The 19765-nt window shown below is 48.0% G+C and overlaps 1 protein-coding gene across 1 annotated transcript in view; it reads right to left on the bottom strand.

The window, feature by feature from the left end:
• Positions 1-5248: 5248 nt before the first annotated feature.
• The window catches only part of LOC146830592 (E3 ubiquitin-protein ligase TRIM39-like), a 432642-nt gene continuing 418125 nt past the window's right edge, over positions 5249-19765 (bottom strand). Inside the window, exon 10 of the mRNA XM_085603762.1 lies at positions 5249-9726. Coding sequence (XP_085459888.1) covers positions 9137-9726 — 590 coding nt within the window. The 3' untranslated portion in view covers positions 5249-9136. The remainder of the gene's footprint in view (positions 9727-19765) is intronic.

Below are 19765 nucleotides of genomic sequence, written 5' to 3'. Positions count from 1 at the left end.
CAGCTTAGCATCAAAGGCCGAGCTATGAAAGGGATATATTGTTACATATCTCAATCTCGTCTGGTCACAGGGATACACAACTGACACTGTTTATTCAACTCTCTGTAATACATACAGCTAACAACTGTCCTATTGCTGAAAAAAGATTGTGGACCCATCATGCATCACTTGGCATTTAAAGTAAAATGAAAGCAAACAGGGGTATTAAAGAAAGCAGCGCATTTTGTAATTGTACCCAAGCTGAAGGATGGGCATTATTAGTACCACTTAAAAATTCTTAATGAAATGTTGGTGGCACTCTCCCCAAAGAAATGGGTTGCCTGGCATCCATGAATCTTTATCAGATTCAGATATTTCCCAAACCTTGAGACTCCGTGGGACTCCAGTAAGGAGACACATGCGGAGATTCCATCCATTTTTGTCACTGAGAACAACCAGCAAACAGCTAATCTAAAAAATAAAAAAAATACAAAAATCCTTTTATTTCCTCAGATTCATGTGGCAGAAAACCCTAAAACTTGCAGCCAATGTCAAATCTCATACCATCTCACATTCCCAGAAGTATGTAGATAAAAAATGGCACTAGATGTATGGGTGAGCACCATGTACAGGAAAGGAAAGGGCAAGAATAGCCACAGACAATGTCCTCGAAAAATGGCTACTGTTTTGGCTAGTTCCTTTTTCCTACAATAGCCTTATCCGCGCTCATGGTGTACTGTTTTTAGGTTTCGCTTGACCCAGCGCATGCGCTGGTCTGGCGAGACTTTTTGTGAGGGCTCAAAAAATGCTACCATGGCCAGCCTAGAGCTACAGTGCATGTGCGTGGGCGCGCGCTTAGAAGCAGAGGCTGGCAAACCTCGTCATGCTCTTTAAGCGCCCGCGATCACTTTCACTTTCGCCCGCGATCACTTTCACGGCGCCCCTTTGATGTTCTCGTTCAAAGAACATCAAACATCAAAGAACATGTTGTGGTAATGCTTTGCTGCGCCCGTTTGACCTACAATGTGCTTTCTTTTTCCACAAACTCGATGTTTGTGTTCCTTTATTTTGAGATGCTTTTAGTATTACTGTTTTGTGACTTAAAGAACATTAAGGAAATGTTACTGTGAAACTGGACAATGTTCACAGTGTTTATTTCTGATGCACCATTCAGGGAGTCCTTTCGTTGGCATTTTCATGAGGACATGATGAGGAAGCTGGAAACTTTCTCTTTAAAAGCACAGCATGTTGGCGACTGGTTAATCGATTAGACTTATGTAGCGCTTTAGATCTCAAAGCGCTATGGTGGGTGCAGCAGTTACAACTCATGGAATATGGGGTGCAACTCACAAGGAGGGGGCAGGTTTGAGTGCACATTGGCTGCAATCGAAATCTTAAGATGTTGGGCTGTGTGTATCCATTATCAGCACTCAGTGTTCGCTAAGTGATCTTGTTTGTTTTGTTGTTGTTGTGTTAATGCTTTGCTGCGCCTGTTTGACTTACAACGTGCTTTCTCTTTCCACAAACTCGATATTTGTGTACCTTTATTTTGAGATGCTTTTAGTATTACACCACAACCACACACACACACAACCACACACCCAACCACAACCGCACCCACCACACCCAACCACACACACACCCACACCCCCAACCACACACACACCCACACCCCCAACCACACACACACACCCAACCACACCCACACTCCCACACACCCAACCACAACCACACACACCACAACCACACACACACACACAACCACACACAACCAGACCCAACCACACACACAGCCACACACACCCAACCACACTCAACCACACACACAACCACACCCAACCACACACACAACCACCCAACCACACACAACACACACACAACCACACACCCAACCACACATCCACACCCACAACCACACATCCACACACATGCACACACCCACAACCACACACACCACCACACAACCGCACCCACAACTGCACCCACACCCAACCACACAGCCACACACACACACAACCCCACACACAACCACACACACAACCACACACACACAACCACACACACACAACCACCCAAGCGCACACACAACCACCCAACCACACACACCCAACCACACACACAACCACACACACACAACCACACACACATCCACACACACACACACACACACAACTACACCAAGCATTGGCATAGCCAATAGGTCTCACCTTTGGGACCTTATAAGTGTTTTGCCACGCAACAGTTGATGTGGTTGCACCAAGGATATTGTGCTGCATAACTAAATACTTAGAAGGTCCCAAAAGCGAGACCTATTGGCTATGCCAATGCTTGTTTTACATTGTGCCCTGACCTCCTCCTCTGTTATATTTGCTTGCAGAAATAAAGTATACTCTTCAGTCAACTGAGGGAGAGTTATTTGATTTAACCATGCCTTAGCTCTCTCAGGGCCTGATTCAATATCCTCCTTATATAAAACATTCATAAAAGATCTTGCCTCTTCCCGAAATTCATCCTCATCGAATAATAGTATCCCTGTCTTTCTATGGGTTAAGCTCTTTATCCAACTCCTTGCCCTGTCTGCCCTGGCCTTCCATGCTAAGAGGGAGCTACATTTCTCGCCATATGCGAAATGCTGGAGCTTACTAACTTTCCACCCGTTAATGAGTTTCTTATCCAGATTGGCCTGATATTCTGCCTGTAAACCTTCCAACTCTTTTTCCAAGCATAGGATCGAATCCTGGGACACCAGGAACACCAGGGACGCCTTCTGTAAGTTCAACTCTTTTTCCTTTATCTTCTTCATCAGCTCCTCTTTTTTTTTTATACTTTTCCTCTTATTAATCATACTGGAGGAAAGTAACCCTCTTAAATAGTCTTTAAAAGCTTCCCAAACTATCTGGACATTTGCTGTACCGATGTTAAACTTAAAGTAGTCGTCGATTTTTTCCCCCCAATTCCAACATCACTGACTCATCCAATAGTGTGGTCCTATCGAACGTCCACCTTCTCTGGGTTTCTTTTTGCTTAAACCCCAAACTCATCTCTACAGCTGAATGATCTGATAGGATTGCAGGAATATGCAGTATTAACTCAACTGCCGATGACAACCCTTGATCCACCAGAAAATAGTCTATTCTTGAGTGGTGTTTATGCCTCTTACTATAGAAGGTGAAGTCCCTATCGTTCCCCTTCTTACATCTCCAAATATCAAGCAGATTAAAATCCTTGATCATATTTTTTAGTGCTATAGACGTTCTTATTGGGGTATTATATTTTACTTTAGAAGTACGATCTAGCTCCTTATTTAATATTAAATTAAAATCTCCCCCTATTATAATCGGTGCAGTGATATTCAAGAGACTGGCCTCTAACTTCAAGAGTGCTCCTGGGTTGTCATCGTTTGGCCCATAATATACTGCACAAGCCAGTTGCATTCCCTTAACCATCAGGGTGGCCACCAGCCATCTCCCTGACTGTTCCGTATCATATTTTACAACTTCTATACCTGCATTGGCTTTAATGATCAAGGCAACTCCCCTAGTGCTTCCCCTTTGCTCAGAGCAAAGCACATCCTGTATCCATCTAACCTTGCTGAAACCCAGTCTACACTCATGGGCCTCTAGATGAGTTTCCTCTAAAAAACGTTCACTCAATTTGGTAGTTGTCCGACCACACCTAATGTTACTTCGGGCCTCACTATTCTTAAGGAATTCAATCACCCGAAACATCTTCATCCTACCCCTCAAGACATTTACATTCCAAGTTATTAACTTGATTTTCTTTGACCTAACCATTACCAGACGTCCCTGAGCTCCTTTTATTTTTTTTTGCAGCTCTGACACTTTAAAGCTCAGATGAGGACTATCTTTTTTTTTATTTTTTCCCCCTTGCTCCCAACACCCTGTGCACCCTCCCCTTTCCCCACCCATGATGAACCCCCAGACAAGTCTAATGGGGGGCATGACTGGGACAGGACTCAAGGGGAAGCCTCACTGATGAGACTGAAGCTGTTTCACCCATAGCGCTGCTGCTGCAAAGCGCCAACCTTTCAGCCCTTCTCTGTTACCTGGGTCACCCTCTGAACAATCATCAGCGGATCCGCCAGCTCCCCTCACTGACTTGTACGCTAGTGGGTTTGCCTATATATAGCGTTTATTACCCCAGACAAGGCACAGATGTGCATTACTGCGGCAGCCCTGCCAAGAACCACCCATCAGGGGTTATATGAACACATTTTAGGGTTGGTGTCCGCATTACCGCACTAAAATGCATTAGTCACGCATTTATAGTGCCCTAGGGACCACCAACGGCACTCAAGTAACATGGGATGCTGCGTGCTTCGTTCTCACAGCAGAGGCAGCCTCAATCTTAATTTGCTCTTTGTCACTAGATTAAGTTAATGTATGCACCTCGTTATGGGCCAGGGAACTAATTAGGTACCATTTACAAGGCAGTTGAATTCGAGCTGAATGGACCAGCAGAGTAAGTTTACCATGAGGTCTCAGTCAATGCAGGAGCACGCGCGGAAAAAACAACCCGGACCTGCTACTAGAGCATGGTCTAACATCTCACATGGATGCAGGGGCAGCGCCCAGCATGTTGCCGTTTCCCCAGTTCCAACGAGGCACCTGGCTCACTGGTGGTTTCTGCTGTGCCCGCTGCCGAAGCCCCTCGTCCACATATGGCCACAGGAGGAGGTCGTACTCACTGGCACAGAGGCTGGCAGGATGTTTTGGAAACTCCTGCAGGCCCTGGGCCGCCCGTCTCAGCAGCCCCTTCCCTTCAGCAGATTGCCATAGCCGGGGCACCCTGTCTGGCCAGCAAGAAAATATGAGCCTGCCATCCCTTGAGGGTGGAGGCGCTGCATACTTGTTGCACTGAGGCAAGGCGCTACAGAAAGGTCTCCCGGGTCTGAGCCATTTGAAAATGATGCGAACATCAGGGTGCCAACCGTTTGAAAATGATGCGAAAGTCCGGGTCCAGATCGACTGACTTGCGGCAGTTCACAATGAGGTGACCAACTGGCATGGGTGCAAATTCAGGATGGTGTGTGTAAAAATTCAGGACAAAGGGTCAAAATTCAGGACACAAATTCAGGACAGAAGGTCAAAATTCAGGACAAAAATTTGGTACGAAACATACGTTTTACAGACATATCAGAGGAGGATGCACAATTGTATATATGTAAGTAAATAGACAACCAAAATAAGTACAAGGCAAAATAAGTTTATATTAGAGTTGAGACAATCGTGCACTGCACAGTCTTTCAGTATGCGTACAGCTTTGCAAAGCAACATCAGGCCCTTTCTGCAATCAAGATTTGTGCTAATGTAACAATCGAAATTATATAATATTTTTTTATTCGCATGTTAAATCTTACTTTTAAATGTACAGTGAAAACGCTGTTTCAGTCCCGTGACATGAAGAAGCACTTTGCTGAATAGCCCATTGTGCTCATGTTTACTCAGAATTCTTTTACCTTGCACCTAATATTTATTAAGGGATAATATTTTCAGGGACATCAGAAACTGAACTGAATACTATTTTAAAAGTGGTTATCACTTCTACACTTCACAAATATCCACCATGGCAATCTGGTAAATGACCTATAGATGGAGGCCTTGCACAAATGATTGCTCTGCCTCAGACAGTTATTTTATTTTTATTTTCTCCAGCATGGCTCCAGGATAAAAGAAGAATGCCTTGCCCTAGTCTGATGCAGAAGAAGGCACACCACACGCTGTCACTACAATAGGGCCCATTGTCATTCTATATGTGATAATCGGCTGCAGTCTCAGAATGACAATCGGCCTGCCCACAGTCTTTGTGAGGCCTGGGAGGGGCTGCTGCTGGCAGCCTCCGTCTACAGAGGTCCGGGAGGGGCTGCTGCAGGCAGCCTCCGTCTACAGAGGTCCGGGAGGGGCCGCTGCAGGCAGCTTCAGTCTACAGAGGTCCGGGAGGGGCTGCTGCAGGCAGCCTCCGTCTACAGAGGTCCGGGAGGGGCTGCTGCAGGCAGCCTCCGTCTACAGAGGTCCGGGAGGGGCCGCTGCTGGCAGCCTCCGTCTACAGAGGTCCGGGAGGGGCCGCTGCAGGCAGCCTCAGTCTACAGAGGTCCGGGAGGGGCCGCTGCAAGCAGCCTCAGTCTACAGAGGTCCGGGAGGGGCCGCTGCAAGCAGCCTCAGTCTACAGAGGTCCGGGAGGGGCCGCTGCAAGCAGCCTCAGACTACAGAGGTCCGGGAGGGGCCGCTGCAAGCAGCCTCAGTCTACAGAGGTCCGGGAGGGGCCGCTGCAAGCAGCCTCAGACTACAGAGGTCCGGGAGGGGCCGCTGCAAGCAGCCTCAGTCTACAGAGGTCCGGGAGGGGCCGCTGCAGGCAGCCTCCGTCTACAGAGGTCCGGGAGGGGCCGCTGCAGGCAGCCTCCGTCTACAGAGGTCCGGGAGGGGCCGCTGCAGGCAGCCTCCGTCTACAGAGGTCCGGGAGGGGCCGCTGCAGGCAGCTTCAGTCTACAGAGGTCCGGGAGGGGCCGCTGCAGGCAGCCTCAGTCTGCAGAGGTCCGGGAGGGGCCGCTGCAAACAGCCTCAGTCTACAGAGGTCGGGGAGGGGCCGCTGCAAGCAGCCTCAGTCTACAGAGGTCCGGGAGGGGCTGCTGCAGGCAGCCTCCGTCTACAGAGGTCCAGGAAGGGCTGCTGCAGGCAGCCTCCGTCTACAGAGGTCCGGGAGGGGCCGCTGCAGGAAGCTTCAGTCTACAGATTAAAAGATAAGTGCGAGAGGCCCTGAGTGAAAACTTTTAAACTCATGAGGCCTCTCGCAGGGGAACAGCATACCTTCCTGAAATTCCCCAAATTACGGGCGCCTTACGGACATCATACTAAAATAACGGACGGTACGTGAAATTTACGGACGGTTGGTCACCCTAGTTCATAGGGCCTAAAGAGAGCGTAATCGGGGCTGTTTACAGCAGGTCGGACACCGTTGTACGACCGTTTTTCCAACCCAACACCAATGGGTTTTGACACAACCTCAGATTTACTTGCTCATGTAAACCTGGGGAGGTGCCTAAACCTTATGCCTCCCCAGAACCGGCGAAACAAGGAGAAATATTTTTATTTCTCCTCGTTTTTCCTCTTTCCATAAAGGAGGAAAACACCTCTCTGGATTGATTTTGTGCAGGAAGGTGGCCCTTCCTGCACAAAAACAATCCTCCATGCAATGCAGACACCCTTGCACCATTGTGCAAGGGTACCTGCGTTTGCGATAGGCAGCCCATTGTTAGCCAGAGCAGGTGGAAAGGACAAGAATGCACCAAGAAGACTTGCAGCATGCCCTGCGCTCATTCCCCATAAATAGGGCCCTCCGTTACTTGGTTTTATTTGTGAGAATTTATCACGCCAAGTGTCACAAATTTAAAGCTGAATCCAAGGAAATGTCACTCATAAGCAATCAAAAAACTTGGAAGCTTTAAGGCTGGTGGCAGCAACTACTTAACTCTTTATTCTACTGTGCTCGGTGCATGGCCCGACACCTCAGAGGAGGCAGCACTCATGGGTCTGGAAGCAGCATGAACAGCGAATCAGAAAATACCTTGAACAGCGCTACCTTTCCTCACCCTCAAGAAATAAAGAAATGAAGAGTGATGGAAGAGAACCGGAGGGGCCACTAAATGTTGGAGACTGTGCATTATTAGCGTGCATTATGAGCAAGGATTTTATTTGGTGACAGTAAAGTATTCAAGTGGCACCTTTAAGATGTTTTATTAAATGACATTAAATGACATTATGCCTGCTACTTTAGCCAGCATCAGTGACATTGCTTGATAACTGTTGCAAAGTCACACTGTGTGCCATGTGCACCCCGATGTTTTGCTTACTGGTACCAACTGACTGACTGTCCCTGGGCTCTGTGTAACAAGGCCCAGGGCCAGTGCTATGTTGAAAACACACATGTGCATTAGTATACACTATGTATTAGGGTACACTTACCATTGGCATGACCTACCATATAAGTCCCTTGTAGATAATAAGGCAGAGGGATTAAAACTCCCTATAAGTCCCTAGTATATAATGGGGAATGACAGTTTAAGGCCAGCGGCCCATCTGCACTTGCATGTGTGCACTGCTGAGTCCCTGAGGCCATTTTGAAGGCAGTACTGCCTTGCAGCACTGGTTTTGAAAGTAAGTTAACTGCAAACTCGACTTTGGTGGTAGGGGCACTTAAAACGTGATAATCTACAATATTGTTACATATTAGGTACCCCCAGGGTCTCCGCTAGCTGTCCCAGGGGTGGGGGACATGTAACTATAAGCAAGATCCCTATAAAATATGTTTTATATGCCTTGGTGATAGAGAAACTGTACATTTCACTTTCCCCAGTGTAGCAAAGTGCCTCCCAAAATCAGCGTTGGTGCTGTGAGCACTGTGGTGTGAGTATCTACACTATTTGTGCATATTCTGGACCCCCAAGGACTCCCCTAGGTGTCCCAGGGGTGGGGGTCATGTAACTATAAGCAGGGCCCTTATAAAAGATGTTTTATATGCAGTGATGATTGCAGTTTCCCCATTGTAGATGCCTAACCCCATAGGATAGGAGTTGACTCCCTGCAAGCTACTGGTTAACATTGCTCACCTGCATCAACTCCACCAAAAGCCCCAAAAGCCAGTTACCTGGAGTGCATTCAATAGACTTTTAAGGGTTTAGGCCAGATGCATTGTGGAGATTGTGGTCCTTCACTTTTAAGAACCATCTTGGAGCTTTCAGACCCCAACAGACAAAGCTCAAGAAAAGTTTTTAAGTCCGAAGATAAAAGTGTGAACAGGCCTCCCGCTCAGTGTATCCGTGCAGGGCTCCATCGCGGTTGGCCGAAAAGTTTGACTTCATCCCGGTCAAGTGTGACCAGATGTTACGGAGTGGTGTTATAGGTGTCTAATTGCTAGAAAGTGTTTATTCTTTAAAAATTCATATTTCAGTTCCCTGCATTGGATGCCTTATTGTGGATTGTGTCTTACTTATTTACGGAATATGTATTTTTCAATGGTTTACACACCAGCCTCCTTAGTTAAGCCTGCCTGCTCACAGCTTAATACCTAATGTATTGAGACCTGTACTTGACCTTAGACTGGGTTGATAGCCTTATTGCCAGTGGTAGGTGCCTACTTACCACTACCAACACCCCCACCTTCCAACGATATCCCTCACCTCTCTGTCACCTGACGACCTCTTCACTGGCAGGATCCTCAACGCCCCCTCATTACTCCCTCCCTTCTTGAGTCCTGGGCTGAAGAAGGGTCGCAGACTGGGGGGGAAGGGGGCCCCTGAGAAAGTGAAGAGCAGAGACTTGTCATCCACGTTGTACACAGAGAGCCTGCCCGCCTCATATTCCAGGAAGAGACCCACAGCCCTGGGGGTCACACGGGGGGTCAGGAGGGCTGGAGGGGAGGAGAGAGCTTTATATTCACCATCTCTGAGCCACACTATCCAGTATCCATTCTTAGGTGATGCTGTGACCTCCCCCTTCCTGCTCGCAGCCTCGTCACACACCCCCAGGTCCCAACAAGTCTTGTCCCCCACCTCCACCTCCCAGTAATGCCTCCCCGAGTGTAGCTCCTGTTTTCCCAGGACAGCGACAACAAAGTTGAATCTCTGGGGTGTGTCGTGCTGAGGCTGTACTCTGTCTTTGTCTCTCACACTGCTTCCATCCTCAGACAGGACGAGCCTCGGATGAGCAGTGTCCGGATCCAGGATCACCTCAGCTGCAAAACAAAGAGAAGCAGAGATCAGTCGTCAGTTTGTTTAATAGCTACTTTTTGTAATAAGAGGGTCAGTGGGGCGTTGTAGGAAAGTAGTATCTGCTTCCTATGGTTACCCCCACTTTTTTTGCTGGATGTCTTACTGTTTTGACTAGGCTGACTGGGATCATGCTAATCAAGACCCCAGTCTATCTGCTTTCTCCCGTAAATTGAAATACATGTACTTTGGTACACTCCAGATTGGATACTGGGTATCCTTATCAGTCCCTAATATATGGTACACATGTTCCCAGGGCATAGGAACCCCAGAGGTCTCTCATGGGCTGATGCTTGTATTGTGCCACCCATGAGAGGCCATGCAAAATGGATCCTCAGGTCTGCTACTGCAGCCTGTGTAAGATGGTGCTTGCACCACATACATTAGATATAGGTTCACGAACATATAGGTAGAGGTGAATTATAACCTAGCAGTAAATGCTATCTCGAAAACGGAGGCATAAAAACAGATCGGGTTTGGTATCAAACACCTTGGAATCATACCTCCACACCAGTAACTGGTGTGGGGGTATGATTCCACCCTTCTGAAGCGAGCTTCGTGGGGTCACTGATCTTACCGGTGCCAGCCTTCTCGACCCGGACAGCACAAAATGGATGCTGCCGACCAGAGACACATTTCTGCCCTCCTGCTGCTGAGCCAAGCTCGAGCAGAGGAAGGCAGCACAATAGGCATCCTGTCACAGGGAGGTGAGACCACCTCCCAGACAGGATTTAATGTATTGAGAATTTTTAAATCAGTCTGAGAAGACCGGTAAGCCTTGTGGCGTGAAGTCATATATCGCGACAAAAAGAATAGACTGTTGGAATGCGATGCTGCTGTGCAATAGAGAAATGACTTGTGTTACGGGAATGCACTGTAAGCATAATTTCAAAAATGTAAAGTATAGATAATATTGATTTTCCCTTCAGATGGCAAGGGCCCATGCATAATGTTAATTGCAAACAGCGCTATAGTTGTTATAATGTGGTGACACTGGGGTTTCACCAGCAATCCACTCCTCACCTCATACACAGTTGTTTCTCTCAGTCTGGCTCTGTTCCTTTCCTTCGCTCCTCGTCAGTAGTGAAACTGCATTAGCAGAGGTGAACTTTATGCATCTCTGTGCAGCATTCCAGCTCACTTCTTGGCAATTATCCGCAAGGTCAGTGACATTCCCCGAGATCGCTCATAAGCCTACGTAGCTTCAGCCCCATGAAAAGGCATGCGGAGAAGTGACGAAAATCCTGGCCTCTGCCACTAGGTGGGGTTGCCAAATAGCCCCATGTTGACACAGCACCATGCATTCAGTGCTGGGCTTGCATTTAACAACCCGATGCACTCTGGGAGTTGTAGTCTTTGGATTATCGTGCAATGAGTTGTGATCAGTGTTTTCTTAGGTTTTTGTGCCAGTGAAGTTCAAGCTTGATCTGCTGTCACTTGTTAGTGAAGCTAATATTTGGCCATTAATTTTTTGGCCTGGCGTGCATTTCAGTCCCGTTAGTGCTTGTGTCCAGTCAGTCAGTGGCGGCTGGTGATATTTGAAAGTGGTGAGGCATTACATTTATTGCCCTACTGCACTGCGGCAAGCGATCGAGCGTAGAGAGTGAGCCTGAACAACCTGCAGGGAGTTCGGGGAGGGTTCTCCCCCCCCCCCCCCCTCCCCTCCGAGAAAATGTTGAAAAAAGAGTGGACTAATGGTGCATTTTTATGCAAATTTGAGGAAGCAGGAAGGTTAATAAAGCAATACGATTTAATTATTTAGCATTTAAGAAATTGCCAATTTTTTAGAGCTATAGAGGACAATCTTTGCGTATGCTGATGTTATAATTTACCCATATTAACTTTTGAACAGACTGATACACTTGTAATGGTTTTAACTATACAATAAATACATTCATTGACTGTGCAGTGCTGTATATATAATAACATAATTTTCTAAAATTAATTTTATGTGGTTTGAAGCAACGTACATCATTCAGCAAACTGACTTTTTATCTGCCTACCACAAGCAGAACACTTATCCTGACCGCCGGCCTAGCCCCACGCTCATACACCCCTGGAATACTGCACTCCTCCAGCAGCATATGTAGAGGAGCAGCTGGAATGAGCAAGTATTACTTAATCACATGGCCATAGTGTATGCCCAAACAAGAAAAAACAAGCATTTGCAATGAATTGGTCTCGCTTTCGGGACCTTATATGTATTTAGCTTCGCAGCACATTAGCCTGGGTGCTGAAACATCTACTGTTCTTTAACATGGAGGGAAAGTAAGCACCAAACTGCGTGACACGCCAGGTATGGGAACACATGGAGTGAAATATTGCCTTTCAGCAGGAAATGGTGCAGTCTAAAGCTCTGTTTTTAATGTAAAAGTCAGTGATGGAAATTAAGTTAAGGCGAGTGAAATAAGAGACCAGTGAAAGACAAAGAAGGAGAGATGTCAGAGAGGCGACATTGGGAATAATAGTACAAAAGGTGGGAGCTGATTGAGAAGACAGAAGATGTAATAGATAGTACAGATTGGGAGAGCAGGTGAAGAGAAAAAATAAAATGATTAAGTCGGTACAGACAGATATCAAGCATTATCTTGCGTTGTAAGTGGCAAAGAAGGAATATGAGTACGGCGTGTGCCACATTTTGCACCTACATTCAAAGCTTTCATCGTGTTACTTTGCTTTTACACTGCCTGGATTATTTATATAAATTAAATAAGTAATTTGGAATGGTAACATGGTGTCAGCAGGCCTTTGGGCCAGTTGGCAAATGCACGAACTGACTTTGAGGTTGCCGCTCTGCGAATGTCTGTCATGGAGGGTATTTCTCATTAGGGCTGCAGTGGGCACCTTCTCTCGTCTAGTGTGTGCCTGTGGTAGTCTGTTAATGTTCTGGCCAGGGAATGAAGGAAGGAAAGGCAGAAACAGCAGGTGAAAAGGGCTGCAGATAAATATCTACTTAAAATACTGTCCACAGGATGTATTATTTATTTATTGGTGAATCCTGGTGACATAGCTCTGTGGGTTAAAATGACTGCTGCAGAGATATATATGTGTGCATCCTGCTAGTCACATGATAAAACCCTTCCAATATTGAGTTGTGAGTTTGTGCAACAGAGATATCCGGGCTGGTGGTAAAATAGATCAGTGGGTTACTGTGCCTTCTGCAGACACGTATGTGTTTAATCTCCAGGTTATGGGTTTTAGTAGCTCAGAGGGTTAATACAAGTGCTGCCGTGATGTATCTGTGGGTGGGAGTGTAAACTGCAGTCGCGGAATTGAAACCTGACAAGGATGCTTAGGGTTAAATCGCCTTCTTCAGAGACTGGAGCAGAATTTGCATGTCACAAACTTAGTTTGTTAATGCGGATTTGGAGAGATTTACTTGTAATCCGCAAGTCAAAGTGTCAGGCCCTGCTTAGATGCCTTAAATTGTTAATGTGCCTTCTGCACAGAAATGGTGCAACCCTTCCTCGCTGGCTTGAATACTAGGAAAGCTAAATTGGTTGATATCCGTGCGGCACTAATCCGTGTTTACTCTGGAGTGGAACATAAGCAATTTACCCTTCTGAGGTGGGAAGAATAAATATTATTGACTTTCGTGACTATAAGATTGTTAGTGCTGCAAAGCGTCTAGTAATCTTTGGAAAACAAGTCAGGTTTTGGGACGAACAGAAGCCAGCAATCAGCAATATTTGTTGGAACCAAGATTTTGGTGTCGAAGTTGAAAAAGGAAACATTTGTGGGTGGGGGGAGAATAAATTGGGGGGGGGATAAATCAGGGTAAGGTAGAACAAAGGGCACAAGAACAGAACCTCTGTTGAATGCATGTATGTGGAGACGCGGGACGAGAAGTCATAGTTTAAATGTCCCTTTTCAACAGTAACTGCACCATGTTATTTTAAGTTGCCCCTTAATTAAATGAACACGTTCTAAAAACAGAAATTTTCAGAGAAAGCAACTTACAGTCCAGAAAAGCCCACGCATTTCGTTTTGGTCAGGGGTCCGCAGACGGAAATGGCTGCTGCCGAGAGAGCCTGTCACGGTGCTCTCCGAGGGGGGCCCTGGCAGGTGGGCAGCCACCTCGGAGTCTCCGGTGGGCGGGGGGCCATGGGATCTGCGTGCAGGCTGCTTGTTGTCAGTCGGGGGCCGCCACGGAGCGCACACTTAGCTCGGCTGCGGGGTCAGGTGATGTCAGGTTACAGCAGCAGGAGGCGTGGGGACACAGAGGGGGCTGTTTGGTCATGTGGGCTGGTGTTGGCAATACACAAAAGAGGGGGAGAGAAACGCTGCATGGGCGGCCTGGATTCGCAATCAGTGCTTGGTCTCACCCCCTCGGCTGCGCTCACGCTCTCTGCAAGCGGGCAACTTTCACTTTGACTAACGTGAAATGTGCCGAGTGAAGCAAACCTCCGGGGGGCCGAGAGGTCACAGACTGCGGGAGGGGAGGTGGGGGGAACCACGGGAAGAATATAGTTTTAGGAGTAAAGGGGACAGTAGTCGTGGAAGGATACAAATGACTGACATGGCTGTCATGGGGAGGTACTAACAAGCTTAAAACCAATCAGAAGGCAGCATTTATAACCTGCGCCAATGAAGAAGATGGGCCGGAGACTGGGTGGAGCTTCCCCGAAGCTTCCACACTATAGTGTATACTGCTTGCCTCGCAAAGCGATGGCAGCGCATTCGCACTGCAATGCTAGGCGAGACCAAAAAAAATCATTAAACCTGAGCTGAAAGCTCGCCATTGCTTCCCAGTGAAGCACAGAATAACATGTAAGGTCCAAGGCTGCCAAATTTCCAGCTTGCTTCTGGGTCATTTTCATGCTTGCAGAGGACCAAAGTGCCATTCCAAGGTCTTATGTGTAAAACTAGGCTTGACAGTTTTTTGAAAACTCAGTAATCGAGTCTTGCATAAACATTTCTTCCACTGATTGCCGCAGATATTCCCCAGAGATGTATGATCACTGCCTTTTAGCATACGAATGGCTCCATGCATAGCAGGAATCCACATCGAAACATAATAACTACATTATGATCTCACACCACATCAGGACTTACTCTCTTGCAATAATTCTCTGAAAGTTACCCGCCACCATCCCCTGCTTAATAAAAGATCTTTGCACTGTTCCTAGGCCATTCATGCGTTAATGCCATTGACAATCCCGACATCCATGATGGAGAATCCCTATTTTAAACACAAGAAAAGTAAAATAACTAATGCTGCTGTACATTCATGCACTGTGAGAGCTACCAGTGTGAAATGATACATAATGATCACATTGTAGGAGACGGACCGCGTATCACTAATGTACCAAAGAAATCCTTCATAAGAGCTTTATAGTTAGACCTCATATTGTTCTGTGTGAGTGTGTTTGTCATTTATGCATTGCATTATGGTACTTATAGTCCTCCATCTGTACCCGGAAAAGCAAAAGTATGAGTACAACAATGCAAAGAAAAACAGGACTAACAACACACAGACTTCTTAAGATAGCTGCTTTTCAATATAAAGGCTTTATATTAGAAATGTAAATATTCATCTCATTGAGGATCTTTCTGTGAAGCAAAAATGTTTTGCTATGTTCATTTAACATTATTTTTGGGGCACAACAATGGAGTGCTTCCAAATAATTAAGTAAAGCTGCTCCCACAGACACTCAAGTGTTAATTTTATTAGCACATATGTTCAGAAGTTTTTTTAATAGTAATTTCACTTGTCTGATGACAAATGTTCATTTATCCAGAGGATGTCAGCGTGAATTGAAAGCCTTCATGGTATTGTAGTTTTCGGAAATGGTTGACATGCATTACACTCAACAGCAGCCAAGCAATTTGCAGTCTCTTGCTGCTCCCTTTCCTCGTTTATAGTTCCCTTACAGAACCACTTACGTTGGATTGAGCACGTTAAAGAACGCGTGGCATCTTATAGGGCCTGACCCCTTCTGCCAGTGCTTGGATTTTTCCATATTGCATTTTGGGACTTGTAGTTGTACTTTTTCAATTCGTGTTTTTGTTGTTGTTGGTGTTGTTGTTGTTGTTGTTGTGAAAATGTACTTACGTGCAAAATAAGGTTGGCTAAAAAATTGAGACCAGGATTAGATGAAGGTGTCAAAAATGGCATATGAATATTTAAGCTAGGGTTATCATTCTGCATTTTTAAAGAGGTGAGCTGAACACTATTGATTGCGACTGCAATCTCAAATGTTGGATGAGTGGCAGCTCCGCTCTGATGTGCTGACCACTTGGAGGTTAAAATGACGCTGCTGCGTGTCTTGGCCGATGGTCTATGGGTGCATAGGCTTGGGCGCGTGGGACAGCTACAGCTCTAAAGGCAAGTGGAAGAGAGACAGCAGTTCTGTTCGCCCAGCGTCTCCGCATAGGAGCCTGTGAGCAGTATCAGAGCACCTACGTGCAGAGAGACATAAAAGAACCAAAGACTTTTTAAAAGAAATGTTCTAAATGAAAACTTATCTTCAATGACGTGATATTGTTTCCCTGCACGTTCTCCCCGTGCTGGCTCTACAGAGCTGAGCTGCCCGTCCTGAGAACCACAAAAAATTCTCACTTTTTTTCACCAGCAATAGGATAGAAAATCTCCTTGACCGTTGAAGCCAGCAGCTAAAAGCCAGCAGAGATAAAAGAGGAAAGTTAAGTTATAGTCACGGCTCGAAATACTGGAGGGGAGGGGGAATTGGGGTGTCGCACGGGGGTTACCGGAGCGGTCGCATGGGGGTTACAGCAGGGGTGGTATGAATGTTAAAATAAAAATAACATGAAAACTTACCTGACCGGGTCCTGCACCGACTTTGCTCCTGGGCCGGGTCACCGTCGCATGCAACTGCTGCTCCGGTACAGGCATGCTGCAGCGCCGTCCCCTCCTGTAAGCCAATCACAACGCTGCTGCTCCCGGACGGCGCCCAGCCTGGCACCAGTAGATACTCCATTTTCTCTATGTAGGCTGCATGCAGCATGTATGCATTCAGCCTACATAGAGAAAATGTAGAGTGCGCAAGACTGCTTGGGTCTACCCAGGCCTAAGCAGTCAGGGCTCTTAGAGTGGTGCAAGCCACTCCTCCCCGACCCGCCCACCCACCCGCCCCCAACCAGGCATACCCTTCCGCCCGCCCCCAACTAGGCATACCCTCCCGCCCGCCCCCAACTAGGCATACCCTCCCACCCGCCCCCAACTAGGCATACCCTCCCACCCGCCCCCAACTAGGCATACCATTTTATTTTCTGCTCACCGCACTGCAAGAAAGCAGTGGGGCCGCGCTCCTACACCCTAATGAAGCGGCTGCCCCTGGAGTCAGTCAATGGCTGCCGAGCTGTGAAAAAGCCCGCAGGGTTTATGTCATTGGTGCAAATTAGCTACCTAGTCATAGTGTTCAGCCCACTGGGTTAAGCACGCTGCAACTTTCACGCTAATATGTTTAATGGAAAAGTGAAACTACAGCTCCCAGTAAGCCCTCAGCTGTTTGTGAACCAACTCCTATCAAAAATCCAACCTGCTAACAGCAGTGTTGGCCAGTTAGTGTTTCTTATCGTGGCTGTGCTGTCACTATCTAGGCGCCTGAGTTGGTGTGCACTCAGCGCTATACAAACGCAGTTCTCCAGTCCTGCTTTCCCCCGTCGCTCACCAGTGTTCCGGCTACCAGACACCCGAACATGCCTTCAGTTGATCCTGCAAGATTAGGTTTAGCTGTCGACCCAGAGATCAACTGGAGGTGCTACAGAAGTTTCCAGAAGGGGTAGTAATGTAAGTCCGCGCACACCATCAGCAGGAAACCGTGGTGTTACAACTGGAAACGCTCCAGCTGGTTTGCCAATAAGGATCGTTCATTATTCGCCGATGTTCATGGCTAACCGTGGTTGCATGGCCGTAGCGTATCTTTTCACCGAGGGCGCAAGCAGACCTTTTGGTACTTATCAAAGGGGCGGGGTTAGATCCTCGTAGTGGCCAAAGCAATCGCTTGTGTGCATGGCATTAATTTAGTTGATGGTCTCGATGAGTGCTTGAAGCAGTCGGCACCTCTAAAGAACACTATAGAAGGAGTTAAAACAAGCATTTACAATGCAATGGTCTCGGCATTGGTAAAGTTAGAGCTATTGGCATTGCTCATGACATTATTTTTGTTTATGTTTTTGTTTTTAAAACATGTAGCTAAAAACGTGTATTTTCAGTTGCCAATAAACACTGTTTGCTTCCAAATGCACGTTTTCAATTGCTTCAGCTTTTTAAAAAAAAAACGCAGGTGGAAGCCTATCGTCCAAAAGTGGGTTTTCAACGTGTCCTCAGTGATATGCCGCTGACCGTGGCCCCCGCAGGGAGCCACTCGGCGGTCGGCGCCTTAGTGGCCCCGGGGCCCCGGTCACCCCTCCCCACTCCGTCCCTTCGGGGGGGGGGCAGGGACACAGACTGGAGCCCCCCTCCGTGTCAGGGCCGGAAGTGACGCGCAATGCGTGTCACTTCCGGGCCCAGGTGTGAGGGGGAGGCTATTTAGCCTTCCCCCACCCTCACTGGCGGCTGCCCAATGGGCGTCGCACCGGAACTGGATGCGGCACTTCTCTCAGACTCAAGTGGAATGGATGGGGGTGCCGGGGATGAGATGGTTCGAACTAAGGAATAAGATCGAGCAGAGACTAAGAGCACACGGATCCACCTTGCCCCACCTGTTGGTGATACACCTTGGTGGGAACGACCTCGTTACTCTAGGGAGACGATTGCTGCTATTAGCCATGAAAAGAGACTTAGGGGAAATCTGCAAGCGTCTGGGCGAGTGTGAGATCGTGTGGTCAGAGATCATCCCCCGCAGGTCCTTGCGGGGGGCTAAATCCTTAGAAGCGGTAGAGCACTCCAGGAGGCGCATTAATGGAGCAATGCGTAAGTTCACGTCCCAAAGGGGTTTGGGCTTTCTTCGCCATGAGATGATTCGGGGGAATGTAAAGGGGTACTTCGACTTGGATGGGGTACAACTTTCCCAAATAGGCATGGACCTATTTTTATTAGATTTAAGCGAAGCATTGGTGACCAGAGGGTGCAGGTAAGAGCTAGGTTGGTGGGGGACCCTGGCGGCGACGGGGGCCGCCTCCAGGGCTGTGGCGGAGTTACAGGGCGATCTGGAAGCTGGCCGGTACAAAGAGTACCTCTGCGCGGCACCAAGGGGGTGCCTGAGCCAAAACGAGGAGCCTCCAGAGAGGTCCCAGAAGCCGTGTCGGCGCCCCGCTAGTCCTGCGGGCGGTTGTGGGCCTGAACAACCGGGGGCTTGCTATGTGACGCTCCGCCCCGAGAGGGGGGGCGTGAGTAGAATTACCAACGGCACGTGATCGTAGAAAGAATCACTTGGGGGGCAGCACTTGCGGGCTTCGCTCCCGCGCTGCCCGGCTCATCAGGCGGGCAGGTGACGTAGATGGTTGCGTGCCCTTGGATCACCCGTAAGATAACCCACCCATTACATATTCTGGAATTATGTAATAAACCTGCAGCATTTGTTACCCACTTACAACTGTTTCTTGTGTTTCATTGGGTAACCTAATTTGGGGAAGGGGGGAAAGAGGGGTGCCCCTGGGGGTACTATGCCGCTGACCGCGGCCCCCGCAGGGGGCCACTCGGCGGTCGGCGCCTTAGTGGCCCCGGGGCCCCGGTCACCCCTCCCCACTCCCTCCCTTCGGGGGGGCAGGGACACAGACTGGAGCCCCCCTCCGTGTCAGGGCCGGAAGTGACGCGCAATGCGTGTCACTTCTGGGCCCAGGTGTGAGGGGGAGGCTATTTAGCCTTCCCCCACCCTCACTGGCGACCTCTTTTGTCGCCCACCTCGCTTTTTCCCTCCCTACCGCTTACCCGGCGTAGGCGTGGTTGGGGGGGGGGGTTTCTGAGCGTTGTAATGTTTTCCTTTTTCGTTGCAGGCGGAGTTACAGGGCGATCTGGAAGCAGGCCGGTACAAAGAGTACCTCTGCGCGGCACCAAGGGGGTGCCTGAGCCAAAACAAGGAGCCTCCAGAGAGGTCCCGG

Source organism: Triturus cristatus, chromosome 5_1, assembly GCF_964204655.1.
Source record: "Triturus cristatus chromosome 5_1, aTriCri1.1, whole genome shotgun sequence".
Classification (NCBI taxonomy): Eukaryota; Metazoa; Chordata; class Amphibia; order Caudata; family Salamandridae; genus Triturus; species Triturus cristatus.
This window is presented reverse-complemented; position numbering and strand designations above follow the sequence as displayed.